This window comes from Sinohyriopsis cumingii, chromosome 12 (assembly GCF_028554795.1).
Source record: "Sinohyriopsis cumingii isolate HCF-2022 chromosome 12, ASM2855479v2, whole genome shotgun sequence".
Classification (NCBI taxonomy): Eukaryota; Metazoa; Mollusca; class Bivalvia; order Unionida; family Unionidae; genus Sinohyriopsis; species Sinohyriopsis cumingii.
Genome location: NC_142972.1, coordinates 120091881 through 120112428, shown reverse-complemented (window position 1 = coordinate 120112428; position 20548 = coordinate 120091881). Strand labels below are relative to the sequence as shown.

The window sequence follows — 20548 nt, the reverse complement described above, 5'->3', positions numbered from 1 at the left end:
AGTTTAAATTCTTGGATTAAAAATGTAAACAAAAAAATTTAAAAATTAAAAATTAAAAATTCATCTAGATTTGTGTTGATAAAACAATACAGACCAAACAAGTCCAAAAATATCTGCCCAGGCCAGCAAAAAAACCACATTTTTTTCAAAATGTTGGAACAATTCAAAAGCATGTATGTACTGGCATGAACTTCTAATCAAGACATCAACAAATGCATACAAAAATACATGCAAAATTCCAGTTGTTGACCTCCATATATATTGGATTACACACATGTAGTTGTTGCTTTGTTTCTTTTACAGAAATAAATATTCTTGGACCTAATTCAGTTTTATGGAACCTATTTCTTCATAGCACATTATCTTGTGCAAAGAACACATAAAATAGTGAACAGAGATTGTTATGGCAGTAATAAAATATTCTTATATCCTATGAATATGAACTATACCAGGCTGGCTTCTGAGTGAGAGACTGTCAGCTCTACATGATGTCTGCTAACTGCAGGGTCTCCTGTCACCAGAATGTCACAGTCCCTCCTTCCCACTATATAATCCTTCCCTCCAAGAAGCACGTATCTGTTATCTGAAAATTTATGAAAATTAGGTTTCACTGTTATACTGTGCTATGAAGTTGTTTTAATACAGAATGCTAAAGTGAAACCTGTTCACATGTTTGAAGATATCAGTGTGGAAACTAGTTCTCTCTATAATTCATTACATCCTATATTACAACACACTGGGGAAATATGCTAGCTCTGGGTTATGAGGTAACCAGAGAGCCCTAGGAAATGGACAAATCTGCATTTAAATGGGTTAAGTAATATTTGGAATAATAGAAACAAACATGAGTGCACATGTACCCAAAAGCTAAGAATGTGGCATCTGAATGCATAAAGCAGGCCAAACTGCATCTTCGCTAGCCAGGGTTCCGATAACCCTATTTACACCTTGGCATATCAAGCAGATATTCCTGTGCTTTGGGTCTGTGAATTTGATTGGATTTGAAAACAAACATCCGCATCCAATCAAAATTAAGTTGTTCAAATTTGAACACTGTTCGTATGTGATCAAGACAAGAGGAACACACAACTTGAATGGACTGATAAATAAGCATTTTTCCAGTGCCTGTCCATGTTTGCACAAATACCTTTCACTCAACTACACCGGTAATGGCTTTCCTTCTGGTACATAATCATACTTTTGATGTTAAACTTACAAAGTATCTTTTTCAGGTCTACTGGCACCACTGTTTGTTTGTTGCACAATGCTATTGGTTAGTTGGCATTAGATACTATGGGAGGCAACACATGAAATCCAACAGATGTCACTAGGACAAGCAACGATATAGCTGTTTGATCTGCCAAGATGTAAATAGGGTTATCAGAACTCTGGCTAATGAAGATAGTCAAACTGGCAAAAGGGAAGTACTGAGAAATGCAGTCTGGCAAAATTACTTTAATTTCTGAAAAATAACTGCAGTGAATGCAAAGATTTCATTCTGATTGGTTCTTTCTCATATTTTCAAATACCAATCAATAAGTAAATATTTATGAGCAAAGATTTATCACAACATATTTTCATTAACTTTATGTATCAAATGGGGAACTAGTGAAGAAAAGCTTACCGGGGTAATTATTGTTCTCTTTAATTTACCGTGATCAAATGTCACAACCATGTTGGTACATTCTTACAACAGACTGGTCTTCATAACTTATACACAAAAAAAGATACTGCTATTGTGCATTTGACAAATCCAATCGCTCAAGCACTTGGACTGACTACATAAATGCTTATGGAAAGTACCCAAATGGTTGAAAATTTCAGTTTGTCCCCAGTCAGGAACAATCTATTCTTTTTCTCGAATTTCCCCAGTAGCATGGGAACTCTGTAAATGCCAAATCCAAGTCTGAATGTAACACAGCATGGACCATGTCTTCAGCTTGTGACAATTTGGTCAGAAAAACAAGAAGAAAGAGGTGATGCACCAACCTACTACAGGAAAGCTTTACGTAGAGCCTGCCACACAGTGAACGGTCAAACCCTCCTGGATGGTGACAATTTTGCCTACCTGAGCAGTACCATGTCATGTCCAGTTCACAGTTTACCAATGCCAGAATTGCCAAAGCAAGTGTGGCTTTCAGAGGAATCTATCTGCAAACAAACTTGAAGGTCACAAAGCATTGTGCTGCTAATGCTGCTGTATACATGTGAAAATGTTGGAATTCTTTCAAATACAACTTAATGACATTTTTCTTGTGAAATGTAATTGCATACTTATATAAACATCTGCTGGCAGCATGCCAATGATGTATTAATAAAGGTGCAGTTTGAAAACTGGTGACTGGGGTAACTGTAACATTCCCTGACCAGATGAAAACATTGTGACATTCCATCACTTAATATCTTACTTAAAAAGACATCTCACTGAAAGGGAAACTTTGTCTGCATAAAAATGACTTTTTGTTCATGGGTAGCAAAAACAAGATTTTCGAGATGGCTGCTGTGCCAGCCTAGTGGACATCAGATTAGCACCATTTATACCATAGACCTCCTGCATCTAAGACGGACACTTTAACCACTTAGACCACTGGAGTGGTCTTAAAATGAATAAAGTTTTGGATTAATATTACATTAAAATTAAAGATTTCTCTGGCTTTGTATTGCAGCAAAATGTTGCAGAAAGGAATCAGTAAATTTCTTGCATGCATGTGGCAAATATTTATAATTTGTCACATACTTCTAGCAAGAAACATGTCTGTACCACAAAAGTATTTCCCCCAGAATGTCATAATGGCATTGCTATTCTCCAAAAAGGGCACTTTAAACGCACGTCTTATGAATTTCATTATTCTTGCTATATTATTATTGTTATTGTTTTCATAAAATTATGAACTCTGCATGGGTAGTAGCTTATTTTGAAAATTTAGAACTCTCCACTGTTTCATATTTGTAGTTCATTAGTTGCAAAGAAAAGTAACACTTGGAAACATAATCCCCTTATTATCTATTCAGCTGCATGTCAGAATGTTCTCCATTGAGTGCATATGCAGGCTTCCAAAATTATTCACTTCCAAGACACAAAGACCTTGTTTATGGTGTTAATCAGTACTGATCTTGCTGAATTACTGAAGGGCACTAGGTATATTGCTTCCTGTGATTATAATAAAATGCTGACTCCAGCATCTAAGTTAAAGTACATTTGTTAGGAATAAAAAGGGCATTTTGCAACTTAAAAAAAAAGCAATGCTGGGAAAGGGGCTGGCACCATAAATTCTGTGCAAACTCTGTGCATTGATTTATTTCTCACACCTTTAATACAGTCTTTGTTAATAGACATTTATCAACACCAAGTAGGATGCTTAAGATAAATACATGTGTAATCTTTGAAAACCTAAACACAAATTAACCAGGGAGTGTTTTGTCATCCCACAACACACTGTACTGTAAAATTTGTGACTTCAAACCCAAAGCCAAAAAGTGGAATGACAATGCTGAAGAATTAATTACCCAAGTTCATAATAAAGTATGAACACAATCCCTCAAGGTGTTCCTCAAATATAAACCAATAAAAAAAGAAAATAAACATGACCTAAATGTAAATTTCTGTATGTGACCCAAAGATCAAAGGGGCGAGAGTGCATTTTGCATAATGGTTTTTGCTTCTTAATGAATTACTCAGGTATGAAGAAAACCAATCCAGTGGTTTAGAACATACAACCAAATGAAAAAACTTGAACAAAAACCCGAACACAAATTTTCTATGGCTGTGACCATGGTGTCAAGGTGAAAGAGTCAAGTTTGCTTGTTAAGGTGAAAGAGTCAAGTTGCATGTTAAGGTGAAAGAGGCAAGTTTGCATATTAAGGTGAAAGAGAAAAATTTGCATGTCAAGGTAAAAGAGACAAATTTGCATGTCAAGGTAAAAGAGACAAGTTTGCATGTCAAGGTAAAAGAGGCAAGTTTGCATGTCAAGGTGAAAGAGGCAAGTTTGCATGTCAAGGTAAAAGAGGCAAGTTTGCATGTCAAGGTGAAAGAGGCAAGTTTGCATGTCAAGGTGAAAGAGGCAAGTTTGCATGTCAACAAATGAATTGTCTTAGCTTTGTGGGGACTCATTCCACGTATGAAAATATCCATCACAGAGTTTAAGAAACATAAGCAAATAAAAAGACTTTAAATTTAACCAAAACCTTAATGTAAACATTATGACTCACCTTATCTCCAATATCATATGGGTGAAACAAATATGTAATAGAATGAATTGTCTAAGTGACAAATACTAATTGTCATACACTCTGTGACTCTAGCTAGGAGTTTAGTAAATGAAGAGTTGTTCAAATGGACTGACACTCTACTGGATGAAAGAATTTCCAGAAACTGTCAGATCATTTCTTCCTTTAAAATGCATGGTGCTGCAACCATCTCTTTGACTTTTTCCAGAGCTAACAAAATTTTTCATTTAGCTGCTGTGGTACACATGCTGGTTGTCAGGTTGGCACCATTTTTTTAATTTTAGACCAAGCAGACATAGTTAGAAAGTCTTTCGGTGAAAACATCATGTCAATATGACCATCCATTGAAAGGAAGTAGTGACAGCTGAACTTGTCTCAGCTTGCTACTTCTGCAAACTAGATGCTAGGTGATGGTTGTGGGCAATCAAGTTCTCAAAGCAATTGTTGTTTCTCACAAAGCTTACATGCTATATCCATGATGAGATACAGAATTACAGAACTGGTGGTCAGTCTACTATTACTACTAGTACTAGTCTGTTTTCAGGTATATGAATGCATGAAATTGAAACCATCAATAGCAAAACACATTTAGATTTTTTTAATTCAAATGGATTAAGGTAAATTTTAATGTATAAATGGGTATGACTTGCCCCTAAATTACCATACATGGGCCAAAATGGGGGAAAAATGTTTTCACCGTTTCATTCATTTGTACAAATGTATGAATATGACACTGATTTTTTTATTAAGGTATTATTAAAAAATGTTTCAACTTATGCCATGTTCGCAAATTCTCTTTTGTTGACAAGAAAATCCGCTGATCTCCAAATGTAAAAAATCTTTACATATGTACTATTTTTAGGTTTGACTTTTTCATCAGCTCTTTACATTATATCTGTGTTTATGATGGAAAAACAAAAATCCACAAAAGTTCATATTACTCCTTGAAAATGCATTTTTCAAAATACTTTGGAGCAATCAAGGGTTTGCAATCAATTAAAAATGAAGGGATTTAAAACAATTACTAGCCAACTGTTACTGTCTGTTCTGCTTATTCTATCCACCATTGTACAATATCGTAAGTAAAATTTATACAGGTAATGTATGCATCACTATCATATCTGCCAGCCTGTAAGCTGATACTTTTTGACACCCTTAGCTTCCATGTATACTCACACTCAACTTACATATGGATTGTCATTTGAATCGTTTCTTGGATGTTACATAATTTTTTCTTTGGAAAATAGTAATATACGTTTACATTTGATTACATATATGTGCAATAGAATTGACAATTTAGAAGATGAATAACCATGACAAAGACAGATATTCCATCACATTTTTCTTCTTGCACCTCACAAAGAAATAAAAATTATGCTCCATTATGAGAGAGAGAGAGAGATGTCAAGATGTCTGATGACTGTGATCTTGCTCGGGTACAAGTATTATATTCCATTATTAATCAATACCACTGGGTAAGCAATACCACTTCCATTGCCAAAGAATCACATGGCTTTGTAGTGGTACAGTACAGCCCGTCTTGAGAGACTACTGCTATGAGAGACCACCTGTCTTCAGAGACCAGGTACTCCTTGAACAGAGTTATTGATTATATAGTGTTATCACCTGTCATGAGAGGCCACCTGTCAGAAGGGGTGGTCTTTCAAGACAGATTGAACCTAAATGGAGTCTATATGGATATAATATTGTGAATATTTAAATTCTGTAAGAGTATGGTATGTATTTTCATAGTTTACATTTATTACTTAATTTATTAATTTTTTCTCTCTTTGACAAAAGCTTCAGTTAAACAAGGGCAGTAAGGTTAAAAAAAACAAAAAAACATGAAGAGCTGAAATCTCTCTCTCACTCTCATATCAGGCGAAGATGAGGTGTAGGAAGAAAAATTTGATGGAATATATGCCTTTCTCTTTGTATCTCTTTCAAAAAAGAAATGTAGTAAAAGCATTTTAGCATTACTGATGCAATTTCCCTGGTAATCTGAAATAGCATACAGTGACACCTGTAATATTTACAAACCAGAATTTACTATAGTTTCATTCCACATATCACAAATTTTATCCTAGCTGTAGCTCAAATTTTCAGGTCAATGCCATTATATGTACCTAAAAGTACATAATACATTTAAAATACTTAGTGTGAAATAAATGAGGTACTTTTAGTTTCATTTAATGATCCTGACCTGAAAGTTATTGATCTGGCCGAGTCTTATACCCAGCATCGACTTATGTATGGATAAAGGATGGAAAATTTGCTGAATTTTCTCATTCAACTTATACTCCCCATAAACTTATAGGCCAGCAAATACAGTACAATTTCAGTAACAGGTGTCACATTTATCTTGAAATGGAGATTATTCACTTTATTTGGATTCTCATGCAATAATATTCCTTGAAAAGTCATTATTTAAACACCCTGAGAAATACATAAAACAAAAGAAGATATTAAAATATATGGACATTTTCAGACCAGGTCAACCTAAATGTGTGATCCAGTACAAACAGGACTGAATGATGATCACTACGAAATGAAATCTGCGCAGATAGAAAAAAAACAATCGTAATACCCTTTTTTTGGTGACAATACGTCACAAAAAATAGTCATACAATGTAAGATGTATCACATGTTATTTATGTTTTAGTGCTATGTCTTACCACACAAATAATGGCATTGTATAGCTTGTTCCAATGTTGGTTGACATCGGAATGAGTAGTCAAAGTTTCAGTAATATCTCACACATTTGGCAATCCATATCAACACTCTTCCACAAACTGATATGCAATTAATATACTTACTGTGCTGCTTTTAGTCTAGTGGAATCAAAATCTGACACTAACAAATGGATGCATTTTCATGTTCCGCTGACATACATTAGAATCTGTTGAAATGCAATGGTAGTTGAGGTATGCCAAAGTATGTTCAAGTAGGTTTATGTCGGGCATATGTTTCTTGTATGAAACGAAATGTTGCTTACAGTTCCAATAGGCAAATATATTTTTATTTGTTTCGTTAAAGAATCAGAGATCTCGCTAGGATTTTAAATCTTGGAGTCCAGGACTCCCATTTTGGTAAAAATAGGAGTCCCACCATCAAAAGTTGCAGTCCCTTCTTTCCTACAGAATCAACACAGACGTGAATGCATCTATTTTTAGATGGAGAGGTTTTCGTAATGTAATCACTCCCTTTAATATAGCTTCATTACAACAGTCCATTGACAGGATTGCAAATTTATGGTTTATTTATTTGTCTATGTCCTTGTAGTAATTTTAGGCAATGGTTAAATAGTATCTGATTGCTGTTTTTTGCCCCGTATTTTCGCAAATACGTGTCAAGTCTAAAAACAGCTTAGACCTTAAAGCGCATCTCACGAATTCCACAACATAGCATTGTCCAATATGTTTCTTACCTATATAATTTGCAGTTTAAAGTTAAATCTGTAATAAAATAATACATTGGTTTTGCTTTCAATGATTTGTATATTTTTCTGACAATATTTGCCTGATGATTTACGAAAACAGACAATCTAATAAACTGGTACATCCCAGACTTAGCGAAGTCTGCCATTATTTCCCGTTAGACCTACTGGTTCACTTACAGTTTGAAACTAATTTTATGACGAAATAGTGTACAAGAGGCAGTTAATATATATCCAGATCACCGATTCTGATTTTAAAACACATGTTTGTATGTTTTATCAGTAAAGGATATCATGCAGGAAATTGATAGTTGCTACCTTACTCGGAAAAGGGTTAATGGTGTGCCGAAGTAAGTTCATGCGGCGGGTATGTTTCTTGAACGAAATGAAACGTTGCTTACAGTTACAATAGGCATGTATACTTTTATTCCTTTCATTAACGAATAATATTTCAAACCCGATTTCGGCATTCCCGGCTTTGGTCACTTTCCAGGCAACTGAAATGTAGGCCAACGAAACTTAATAACATGTCCATCTCTTTTGTGAGAATCTGAACTTATTTGAGAAAAGACAAAAACTAAAAGGACTGAAAAAAAACGCAAAAAAATAAATAAAAAAAAAAGCACGGAACTATTGGCTGGTCTACCGCACCACTGTAAAACTCCATAGCGTACAAGTTGGTTTTTAAGTTTACTGACGACAGTTAATATGCACAGCATAAAACATGATTTAAAAGACTTTGGTTAACTATATCAGTATTAAATTGTAAAACAACAATTAAAATTTAAGTTTTAAAAAAAGCGCACTCATGATCACAATAACATGAACGATCTTCAGCCACGGAACTCGGCTAGCGTGGGAAAGCCTGCCAGTAGCTTCTCGTGGGTCGGTGGTTCTTCCCTGGGTTTTCCAGGGTTCTTCCTCCACCAGTTATACTGGCCGCCATGTATAGCCTATCTTGTGCTGAAAAATGGCGTTAAACCCTACAGTAGAACAACAACAATAACAGCCACGGAAAGGTGGGGTGGGGGTGTAACTCAGGGAAAGTCGTTATTTCTAGTTCGTGTGAAGGAACTGAAATATTTAAGACTATAACGACGTTGAAAATTTGTTCACTTATAAATCTAACAAATTTGTATAACTCGTCAAATGTGCATACCCGGGTTTTCCAACGATATTAAATACCACATTTTCGAACTTCACTGAACGGCCATTTTCCCGGCAAAGACTGGTTCACTGTCGTTTTGAAACTAATATGCAAAATAAGCCTTTGATCCCGGCATAAAAGAAAATTAATACACAATTATTGCTATCATTGACAAACTTTCACTTTAAAGCACCAAAAAGATGATTCTTTTCAAAAGTTATAATATTGACTCTTTGAAACAACGATTCTTTGCAGGAACACTCCTACAATTTCCTTGGGTGTTTTTGTTGTTGTTGTTGTTGCTTTTCGATCCTTTGAAAAGAGCCTGTACCATCGCCAAAGCATATTCCTTAGTCTACCGCAAACGATTCATGCCAGAGAATACATTGGCTGTCATCCGCTCTCAAACGACGAACTTTGTGAAACGTCAATACTCAGTCAAAGCTCTGCGTTGGCTACATTACTTGTACGACGAGGAACACAAATGGATCCAACATGCCAAAAACGGAGAGGGCGAAATTATTCGGTGAATGGCTGGCACTTTAAAAAAAACAAAACAAAAAACAAAAAAAAATAAGATCGTGTACGAGTTTCACGGATGTCCGATCTGCTACCCTCAACGTGACACCAACTATCAGTTTTTACAACGTACCATGGAATACTTGTACGAGGACACTTGTCAACGCTAAGTAGTAGAAACGTGGGAACACGAGTTCGACCACCGTTTGAAAACCGATCCCGAATTTAAGCGCATCGTGAAAAAATAAACGCTGGTGGACCTCTTGACCCTCGGGACATTTTGTATGGAGGACGGATGAATGCCACCTGTTTTCTGAACCACGCTGATGAGGAGAAGGGTAGTCCTACAATGTAAGACATAGCACATGTTGGTTTTGTTTGAGTGCCTGACGCCCAAAACATAACTATCAGCGTAAAGGCCTTACATGTATGCCCAGGAGAAAGGGGAAGAAATCAAATACCTGGACGCGTGTTCGCTGTATCTTTATGTGTGTAAATATGGTCACTTTCACGCAGGTCACCCGAAATTGCTGACGGAACACGTTGACCTGGACAACATTCGACAATACGAAAGATTAATTAAGTGCAAAGTCTTGCCTCCCACAGACTTGTACCATCCTGTTTTACCTTACCACTGCCAAGGAAAACTGATGTTTCCTTTGTGTCACACCTGTGCCAAACACGCAACCAGGATCAATCTTGTCATCACACTCGGGAAGAACGAGCATTGACAGGAACGTGGGTCAGCGTAGAATTGTTTAAGCATTGAACCTGGGATACCAGTTTTAGAAGCGTATGAAATTTACCACTTTCCCAAAACAGAACAGTACCACAAGGGTGACGAGACTCAGAAAGGCATTTTCGTGGACTACGTGGGTGCATTATTGAAACTGAAACAATAAGGCAGCGGTTACTTTTCGTGGTGTCTAAACCCCGAAGACCAAAAGAAATTCAAAGAGAAGTATTTTGACCAGGAAACATCACTTTAGACAACGTAGAGAAAAACGAAGGACGACGATTGTTTGCCAAAGTGATGTTTAATTGTTTGTGGGGGAAAATGGCACAACGATCGTGAGTAGTGAATGGGGCCACATTAGGGACAATGGGACTTAGCATTAAAAACACCCCTGGGCCGCTTTAGGGACAATGGAAATTTAACATGGAGAAAAACGCTGGGCCACTTTAGGGACAATGGGAATTTAACATAGAGTGTGGGTCTGTCTAGGGACAATGGGAATTTAACATGGGGAATAGATCATGGGACTGTCTAGGGACAATGGGAAATTTAAAATGGGGAATAGATCGTGGGACTGTCTAGGGACAATGGGAAATTTAACATTACGGAAACCCCTGGGGGATATAGCCTCAAGGGAATTTAACATATGGAAATTGAACATGGTGGATCTGTATAGCGTCAAGGGGAATTGAACATGGTGGGACTATCTAGGGACAATGATGGTAGAGGGTCAAACACAACAGAGACAGAAACATACAAACACTAGTACAAGCGTGGGATTTATATATAAAGCGTTACCAAGACCTGAAATCTTGCTGGGGTGTTCAAAAATTTGCATAATTGTAATGATGCTATAAATAGCTATAATCAAGGAAATGCTGAACGACAAAATGGATGTGACTAAAAGTAACGTTAAAATGACGAAATTGTCCCAGAATTTAAAGGAAAATAAACATATCCACGAAAATTAAGTTACAATGGTTTAGACTAAAATGGATAAAATTAGTAACTACTTACAATATCAACTTCTGTGACGATCGTGGATAAATACCTATGTATCTATAATCAGCTGAAATTCCTATGAAATCCCACTATCTATTTATAGCTCCAACTTGTGGGTTTTTCCTTTGGAAAATCCCATTATCCTTTTATAGCCTCAGCTTGAACGACGTTCCTGTTTATGAATTCTAGTATATATGTATAGCTACAAAATGTGGAAATCCCCAAGTCGATATTTATAGTCTCAAAATTTCCAGCCTCAGTGACGTCACTGTACTGAACACTAGGGGATAAATGGCAACAGTGTTGCAAGTGGCTGACCTGAATACGAGCTACTGTAGGTAGCAAGGTAGAGTGTATCTGATAGGGAAAAAGTGAGTTTTATAGGGACAAACAGAGACCAATACACACACACACACACACACAACATACGCGCGCAGACACACTCACACACACACACACACACACACAGGGAAGAGGAAAAAACAAACCCCAAAAATACTATCCACACTCGGGAGGAAGAAAAAAAAAACAACCAAATATACGATCTACACAACGTACGCGAACACACACACACACACACACACACTATAAAATGGATAAAATTAGTAACTACTTACAACATCAACTTCTGTGACGATCGTGGATAAATACCTATGTATCTATAATCAGCTGAAATTCCTATGAAATCCCACTATCTATGTATAGCTCCAACTTGTGGGTTTTTCCTTTGGAAAATCCCACTATCTTTTTATAGCCTCAGCTTGAGTGACGTTCCTGTTTATGAATTCTAGTATATATGTATAGCTACAAAATGTGGAAATCCCCAAGTCGATATTTATAGTCTCAAAATTTCCAGCCTCAGTGACGTCACTGTACTGAACACTAGGGGATAAATGGCAACAGTGTTGCAAGTGGCTGACCTGAATACGCGCTACTGTAGGTAAGTAGGTAGAGTGTATCTGATAGGGATAAAGGGAGTTTTATAGGGACAAACAGAGACCAATACACACACACACACACACACACACAGGTAAAGAGGAAAAAACAAAATCCAAATATACTATCAACACAGAAGGGAGATAATACAAACCCCAAATAAACTATCCACACAAACGTACGCGAACGCATACAAACCCCAAATATACTATCCACACTCGGGAGGAAGAAGAAAAAACAACCAAATATACGATCTACACAACGTACGCTAACACACACACACACTCCACAGAGGGAAGAAGAAAACCATTATACACTATCCACACGGAGTGAAGAAATAACCCTTTATATATATACTATCAACAGAAAGTGAAGAAAATAACCCATTATATGCCATCAACACAGAGTGAAGAAGAAAAAGTTTTTTGAAAGCACCTAAGCCCTCACCTGCAATGACCAACTCTGCCAAACACCTACACCCCACCCCCCACTCCCAACACTACAAAACCCATTTAACCCGTTATTTTATGGCATCAGTGTGTGCTTTAGGAAACATCAAGACACAAAATGATGGATGAATAGACTGACTATTGTTTACGGACTTGCATGCCTAAAGAGCGTGCGTGAAGGAAAACATCCTTCCATTTCAATTCTAACTAAAACATGATCCAGAGGGATAGAGAGGTGAAAGAGCACAATTTCATAAAGTGTGAGTAAAAACAAAACACGCCATCCTTATTATACAATGTCAAGACCAAGAGACACTTACGTTTTCTTTCTGGTCTATTCTCTTTTAGAAGGTAGTATGAAATTTCACATCAGGGCCAACGCATCGGCTCACATTGTCAATTTTTCCATTTCCATGTCTTTACTGGCACAAGTTCTTCATCATCTTCAATTTCTTCTTCTTCTTCTTCTGAATCCCTCTTCTCTGTTTCGTCTTGTTTTTTTTTCTTCTCTTTTCTCGTAGGGCACTCTGAATTCCAGTGTCCTTTCCCCTGACAACGATATTAGGTATCTTGACTTTTGTCTCTCTTTCTTAGACGAAGCAGGTATTTTGGAGACAAATACCCATTTACCTTTGCAGATATAGCAAACTTCATTAGCACACACTTTCGTATGACTCTCATCAAATCAACGACCAAAAGAGTAAGTTTTGTTGCCACTTTCGCCTGTGAATTATGCTTTCGTATGACTTTTAGCAAATATTTGACCAGCAGGTCGATCTGTGCTGACTCTTCCATCTTCGTGATCGTTTGAGAGCGGAATGAATACTCTGACGCTAAGACACTCTCCTTATATACAGGGACCTGCTGCGTATGAAACCTAGTCAAATGTAATTTTGCAATAAGATGAAACGATTTCATTGAGGAAGTAAAAGGCAATGATGTACCGTATCGCCTCACACAAAACCTGAAGTGTTAGCTTAGATCCGTGTCAGCAATTTCGAAGACATAACTGAGCTTTCATCAATGCTCTCCAATTATGCCACAAAGCCACGAGTCCTGATTCACGCCAAAAGAAATTTCGTTCGGTCCATAAAAAATAGTGTCACATCTGAGAAACGCAAAAACGAACTTCCAGAAAACTGAGAACGACGGCTTACACCTACAACGTGAAATGTATGAGTTCAAGTAGTGCGTAAAACTTAGTCAAATTAAATTTTTATAGTCAAGACGAAACGATCTCTTTTCGAAGAAGAAAGCAGACACCAAGCGACAATGGCGATCCGTGTCACACAACACTTTTCAAAATGTATATGATCAGAGGTTTGTTCTAGCGATCTGCACGGTTAAATTAAATGTTGATGTATTTTGTAATAAGACGGACACAATTTCCATGGGATCGCCCATGGAACCATTGTTCGTGCATTAGTTTAATTTTTTAAAATATTTTTTTATATAAATCGCCTATAGGATAGACCCAGTAAAGCATGGCCATTCTCGTCACTGTGTGAATAGCTACTCAAGTCAATTCGAAGCGAACGCGGTAAGAAAATAAGTATAGCCAATGAAATGGCTTACAACGGGTGATGCATTGTTTTGTTCTAGGACTGTGTGGCATAATAATCCCTATGTTCTTGCGTTGTTACCATTACAGTGCAGACAGACTGAAATGTGAACTTACAAGCCCTCTTTGTCTGTGTTGTACCATTTCTTCTTACCACATCAAAATACTGAGCGTCACAGTATTGGTTCGCGTTTTCAAGCTGACCATTTTTTTTATATCTCACTTAAACATTTTAACATAAACACTCACACTCACATCGGTAGAGTCAGAACAGATGTGTTACAGTATTGAGGGGCATGTTATCTTTTTTTTTTTTCAAACTAATAAATTTGGGGTTTGTATGAAGTAAAGAATCGAAAGTACAGTGAAACTCAAGGATGATGACCCAATCTATCTGTCTATTGATGCGTGTATTTACTTAAGAAGAAATATGACCTCTAAAACACAAAGAGATAGGGCAAGCATGATTAGAATGAACACAACGATGTTTTCCTTCACGCCCGTGTAATTTAGAGCTTCAATCCTCTTTGAAGACAAACTTGGTCTCCTTTTGTAGGGCTTGAAATAATAAAAAACCTGAAAAAATCTTAAGCACTTTGCTATAGATAATTTCATCAACAGACTAAACAACATAAATACCGTTACAACACTAGAAAGCCTTAAATCTTCTATCAAAAAGAAATGCATCAAAAAATTAAAGATTAACGATAACTAACCAATGAAACCGAATTTAACAAAGGCAGTGACATGTGAAGAAATGGCTCTCACTTTGGAAAGGTAGGCGAATGTACTCTGTCATGCACCATCAACTTGAAAAAAAATTATGAACAGAGAGAAACCTGAATTCAAAATTCAGTTGGTTTTTTTCTTCAAAATTGTTTCGTTTCTTTTTTCTTTTTTTGGAACAAATCTAAGCACTAATATAGAGTGGAAAAGGGAAAATGCACATACAAGCTTTGATATTTCTGAAAAAAATGAGGGGATATTCCTAACGTTCATAACCGCCTATGGACTTGGACTTGTCTGTGACTTATCCACAAAACAAGATGTACATATTTCTGGTCAAGCTGCAAGTGTGTGCGTGTTTTTGAAAATGGTAAAAATTGGATATACAATTTTCTCGTGACACTTATAAAGTGAAGAGTCTTGCAAGTGTCAAAAACCAAAGTCATATAAGTTTTGTATTTTGTACGGCTTGTAAAGATTTCCACTTTAGAAAATGTGAAGTATCACAAGTTATTATCACAAACAGAAGTGGAACATAGGGGCTTGCAAGAAAGAAAATAACCCAGACAGTTGGTGTCATCAAAAGTGCTAGAGACGGTACCCGAACTTGCTTGCTTGCTTACTTGAATTAAAGTGATTTTCGCTCTAATGGAGCATATATCACTGGTTTAATAACGCACCGCGTGATTTTTAATTACTCCTGGGGAAGGAAAGAGAGCCTCATCCCCCAGGCTTTTATGTACTCACCGACTACTTTTAAATTTAGCCACTCAGGTGTAGGACTAACTAGTCCTTAACAACCTGACTGAAAGGCTTTAAACATGAGTGGGAATAGTCTCACCACACACTCATTTTTCTGTCTGAGCGTGGTAACGGAGGGAAAAGGTGCTCAGCAAGACAGCCATGGGTGTTAAGTACTCAACAAAACGCCAGCCCGTACTTATTTCAAATCAAGTCCCGTTTTTGCTAATGGACAGTAAAAAGTACCAATAATGTGTTAACCACTTGTGCAATTAGTTCAAATCTAACGATTCTGTTAAATTTCATACTTCCTAACATATCTATCTAATATTAGTACTTAGTGTACATAAAAATAGCCATACTGATCTTATTTAAATTATTATGTCTAAGCGACATATACCAGTTTGGTCACTGTTAGGTTTAAAAAGTTAAGTTTGTTGCGGTGTTCCAATGGGTCAAGTTTGTTTCGAGAATAGTTTAGTCAAGGAGGGATACCAAGCCAAATATGGTTCCCTAGTTAATAAAAAACAATCTTTTGGAGCCCTAAAAAAGGCTGTTTTTTTCTGTTAGAAGGTAACACGTCTCTCTTTTGCTTTCACGTTCTTTCCCGCACTCCTAGTCTCATGATTCTTGATATCAGGAAATGCGTAGCCATGATGGGCGGCAATGCAAGCGGCGGCTTCTACCAGTTGACTGAGGGGGTATCCAGTGTAGGTTTGTCTGTAGAATTGGGGAAGAACTCTGACCCTAATCCCCATTGAGAAGGTCTTGATTTAAAGGTGTCTAGAGATTTGTAGGCAACGTATTGTATGGCTCTAATAAACTACCCTGCTTTGTTGACGTCATACAATGCTTGATCTAGTCCCATTTCGGTGTACTTCTCAACGAGTGTCAGCGTCCCCCTCCTCCTCCTCCTCAACCGCCTCAATTTCCTCTTCTGGTTCTGATACTAATTCTTTAGTTGAGGTAGATAGTTTCAAATCCGCTGTTATGGTGTCTGTCGCTGTTATTGTTGCTGTGGTTGTTCTTTCAGCTGAGATTGCCTGTAGTATCGGAGTGAGAAAAGAACGTTGTTGTTGTTGTAGGGTTTAACGCCATTTTTCAGCACGCGATAGGCTATATATGGCGGCCAGAATTAATGGTGGAGGAAGAACTGGGGAAAAACCCGGAAAGAACCACCGACCCACGAGAAGCTACTGGCAAGCTTTCTCACATACCCACATTAGCCGAATCCGAGACTCGAACCCACGCAGACAAAGGTGAGAAGACAGTGATTCGTAACGGAGAGCGCTTTAGACCACTCGGCCCCTCGGGGCCCCAGAAAAGAACGTAGTGCCTCCGATAATTACATTTGAGTTTGCCATACCGTTTGTCTAACATAATTGGCCCTTTGTTTTGCCACCACTCTTTCCGGGGCAGGTTGTTTGTTAGGTATAGTCGGATGTTGACTAGATGTTATTTGTGTTCTCGAGGTGGGTGGAGTGCTAACTGGCTAGGTCTGCATTTCTTGCTCTCGCTACTGTTGCGTATATTTCTTCCCTCCACACCGAGTTCTGGACCTAATTCTTTTAATTTCGTTGTGCCCGAACTTACATTATCCATATTATCACCAACAAAAAAAACCGCACAAACCTAAAAGAAACACTCACTCACTTTTTTACAGAACATTACTATTTTTAAAATTTTGATAAGCGACGGAAACGAAGGACTTAGAGTCGCACTTTCTAACCAAGATAAAGAAATCATGTGCTGATAGACTCACTTCTGTATTTTTTCTTCTAACTGAATAACATATCATAGGCAATGGAATGTTATTTCTTTTCGAGAGTATGGGGTAGCCCTGAATATTTTTTTTTGAACTTGAAGCTATGGCGATCGCTTAGGTTATAAGATGGCGACCTCCTCTGACGACAGGCTTTCTCACAGGATAAGGTCTGCTTCTTCGGAAAAGAGAAGAAGAACTCTTTGGTGTCGATGCAACTGTTGACAAAGCCTCTGTCAGGTTCATCCTGCTGCTGTTGCTGCTCTCTCTGCTGTTTATGAAGTCTGTACTTCTCCATCCATTCTTCTTTCTCCTTCTTGAATTCCTCCTTGAAGAGTTCTTCTTTCAGGTCTTCAGTGACTTTTAGCATTCTCACATTTTCTATCTCTTCTAGCTTCGGTATCAGACTGTGTCTGACCCTATGCAAATTCACGTAGGCTTCGTTTAGCTTAGCTAGTTTGGAGCACATCTTCGTAGCAGGATGAGTTAACAATGGATGGGCAGACTGGAAACTTCCCCGGTTCTTAAAGTCAAAGCGCGGACGTAAAGGAAAACATTACTACACCGTTTTCTAGCCGGAACGTTCAAATAGTGTTATGGGAGGGATAGAGAGAAGTCAAAGAGCATGAATCAACATTCCTATAGCCAAACAAACCACAAAGGCATTTTTTTCTTCAAAACACAACATTTTTTTATTCATACTAACAAACAACTCTAACATTTTTTTAACAATAATCCAACACTATAACATCAAACATTTTTTTCAAATACCAAACATTTTTTTTCAATTCACACTCTACTTTAAACAGGGCTGACAACGTTGTGAATGAAATTGTGATTTCCACTGTTGGAAGTCATTAGGCCATTGATGGACACTACGTTTCCTAGTTAGAGACAAAAGATAAGCATACTGGTCACAAAACCATCGATCTACTTTCACATCGTTTCTAGAAGAATGACGAGGATCAAAATGAGTCATTAAATGTTCTAAAGAATAGCCCAGGCTGCAATGATGCAGAAAATACACACAGTACTGTCCACACACCAAGGAATATGTGCCTTGTTATTTCACATTATTGAATCGTGTGGTCTGAGCATTTCTTCTCATAAAGTCGATGATATCGTCTTCCAAAGGGGGCATTCCATAGGAATCAAAATATTCCACACATCCTTCTTGAGGAAAGTAGACGGCTACCCAGTGGATTCCTGGGAGATGACTGTCGTCCGTGTTGATCACATAAGCTTGATGGTTTTGAGGTGTGCAATGAGGGAGTTCATCTTTAGCACAGACGACAGGATTCCAAGAAGCAGTATACGAACTGTGGTTCAAAAGGTAATAAAGTTCTCAGGTATCCATTTTTTTTTCTTCTTCACAGGTAATGATAAGTCATCAATTCGATCCTGACTTTTTGCTTGAAAATGTCTGACAGGTAACCGTTTCTTCACCTTGTCTCCTCACTCTGATCCAGCAGAGCTTCGATGCGATGGATCTCTTGTGTGGTTAATGGAGGACAATAATGTTCACTCAAGCCTTTATACCACTGGTGCAACACGTCTTTGTTCGAGATGAGACTCCAAGCTTCGTCCAGATATTCGTCCAATTTTTCTTCTTGACTCAACATCAGGCATTTATCGTGTTGAATTTCACTGGGATGATCGTTATGACATCCATAGCAATCTTTCTTGATCAATTCCTTAATTTTTTTTCTGTCAAGACTATAGCATAACAGGAAACTAAATGTGATTCTTGTTCTGGCCATCTAGACTTCATCATGATGACTTCTTCGTCTTTGTCTTGGGGTTCTCCTTCCTCAGGATCTTCACATTCCATGTCCAAAGAATCCCTACTATACAAACATTGATAAAAGTCTTCCATGACTTCTAATAGTCTGGAATGACTTCTCTCAAACTGTTGGTTTATATCGTATTGTCCAATTCAGCATACAGGATGACGTCCACCGTATTATCTGCGCGTAGATTTTCTGCAAACTGAAATTCCACACGCATCTGGCCGGATTTTATAGGGTGAAAATGTCCCTCTTCGCTGTCTTGACTTACAATTCGTTAGAGAACCGTTTTCGAAAATGGAGTTTCACTGTAACTTTCCCTTTGGAGAATGGAATATTTTGTCCCAGATCTCCTTTTATAGCAATGTTGACAGTGTCTAAATACGACTTACTGACGGGCAAATAGTGAGGATGTACAAATTCACGGTGTACGTGATAGGTGTTTGCACCTTCCTGGTCATTGTTTGTGGTACTATCCACTTTGAAAGGAATGACACGCAGTAACGGAATAGACGTGTGTCCCACCACGTTGTACTCCACCACATCGGAATACACAAAGATCAAATTAAGTCCTTGGTTCAGTTCTACCGGGTTTCCAAAAGCTCTGTAAAAATCCATATTACTTTTGATCTTGGGGCTCATATTGTTTGCGACCATTTCTGCATGTCCACCCAAAATTTCAAACAAACTACCATTGAACCTGAGGGACAATGTGTCCGTATCTTGAAATTTGATCACGAGACGATGAGCCACTTTATGGTACTCAATCTTCACACTTTTTTTGGCTCTGTTCAGTGCTTTGCCAAAGGCTAAGTTGAACTTGTCCGCAATAGTGTCCACCAAATGTTCACCACTAAAATAATAACCTGAAGGAATTTTCAAGGTGTAGATAATGAAGGCTGGATTGCTGGCTGGTCTTGTGTCCCCTAAAAACCCGATTTTGTTGATTTCTTCTTCCAATTGGGCATTCAGGATTTCCACCTCGAAAGTGTTTTTCTTTTCGGTGATGTTTTTGATTTGTGTTGGGTGAATGATTTCCACTAAAGCCACTTCCCAATGGGCTTCGTGATCTATCTGGATGGTCTGAGGTAATTTGACCGTGTAACAGCACAACGTGTTCTTGGGAAACACCTCCATGGAACTGTCACTGGGTAAGGTTAAGTAAAATTGGTTTTTATTGCTCATAATTCCAGAGTTTTGTGGCTTTCCGAGGCGATACTGGAAGTTAGAGGAGTGTCTCCGCCCAAAATGGGGTTGTTGTTGTTGTTGTTGTGGTTGTTGTTGTTCGACTGGTGACTGGCACTGGCACTGGACACTAGGTTCCCGTGGTTCCCGTTCGAGGAGAATTTCAGGGAGGGATTAGGAAACAGGTAACCGATGTAACTGCTCAATACAATGGTCCACAAGTATTTGTCTCCTTGTTGCAAACTCAAATTGGCAATGGATGCACCGATGACACAATACACCACGAAGGTTTGGCAGAAAAAGACGATTTGCGTTTTAGGCACACGTTTTCCAT

At 37.8% G+C, this 20548-nt stretch overlaps 1 protein-coding gene across 1 annotated transcript in view; it reads right to left on the bottom strand.

Annotated features, from left to right (window-relative positions):
• The window catches only part of LOC149787345 (nibrin-like), an 82746-nt gene extending 72364 nt beyond the window's left edge, over nt 1-10382 (bottom strand). Inside the window, exons 1-2 of the mRNA XM_089977897.1 lie at nt 8823-10382; nt 450-583 (exon numbers count right to left, since the gene is read on the bottom strand). Coding sequence (XP_089834023.1) covers nt 450-583; nt 8823-8853 — 165 coding nt within the window. The 5' untranslated portion in view covers nt 8854-10382. The remainder of the gene's footprint in view (nt 1-449; nt 584-8822) is intronic.
• Nucleotides 10383-20548: the final 10166 nt, after the last annotated feature.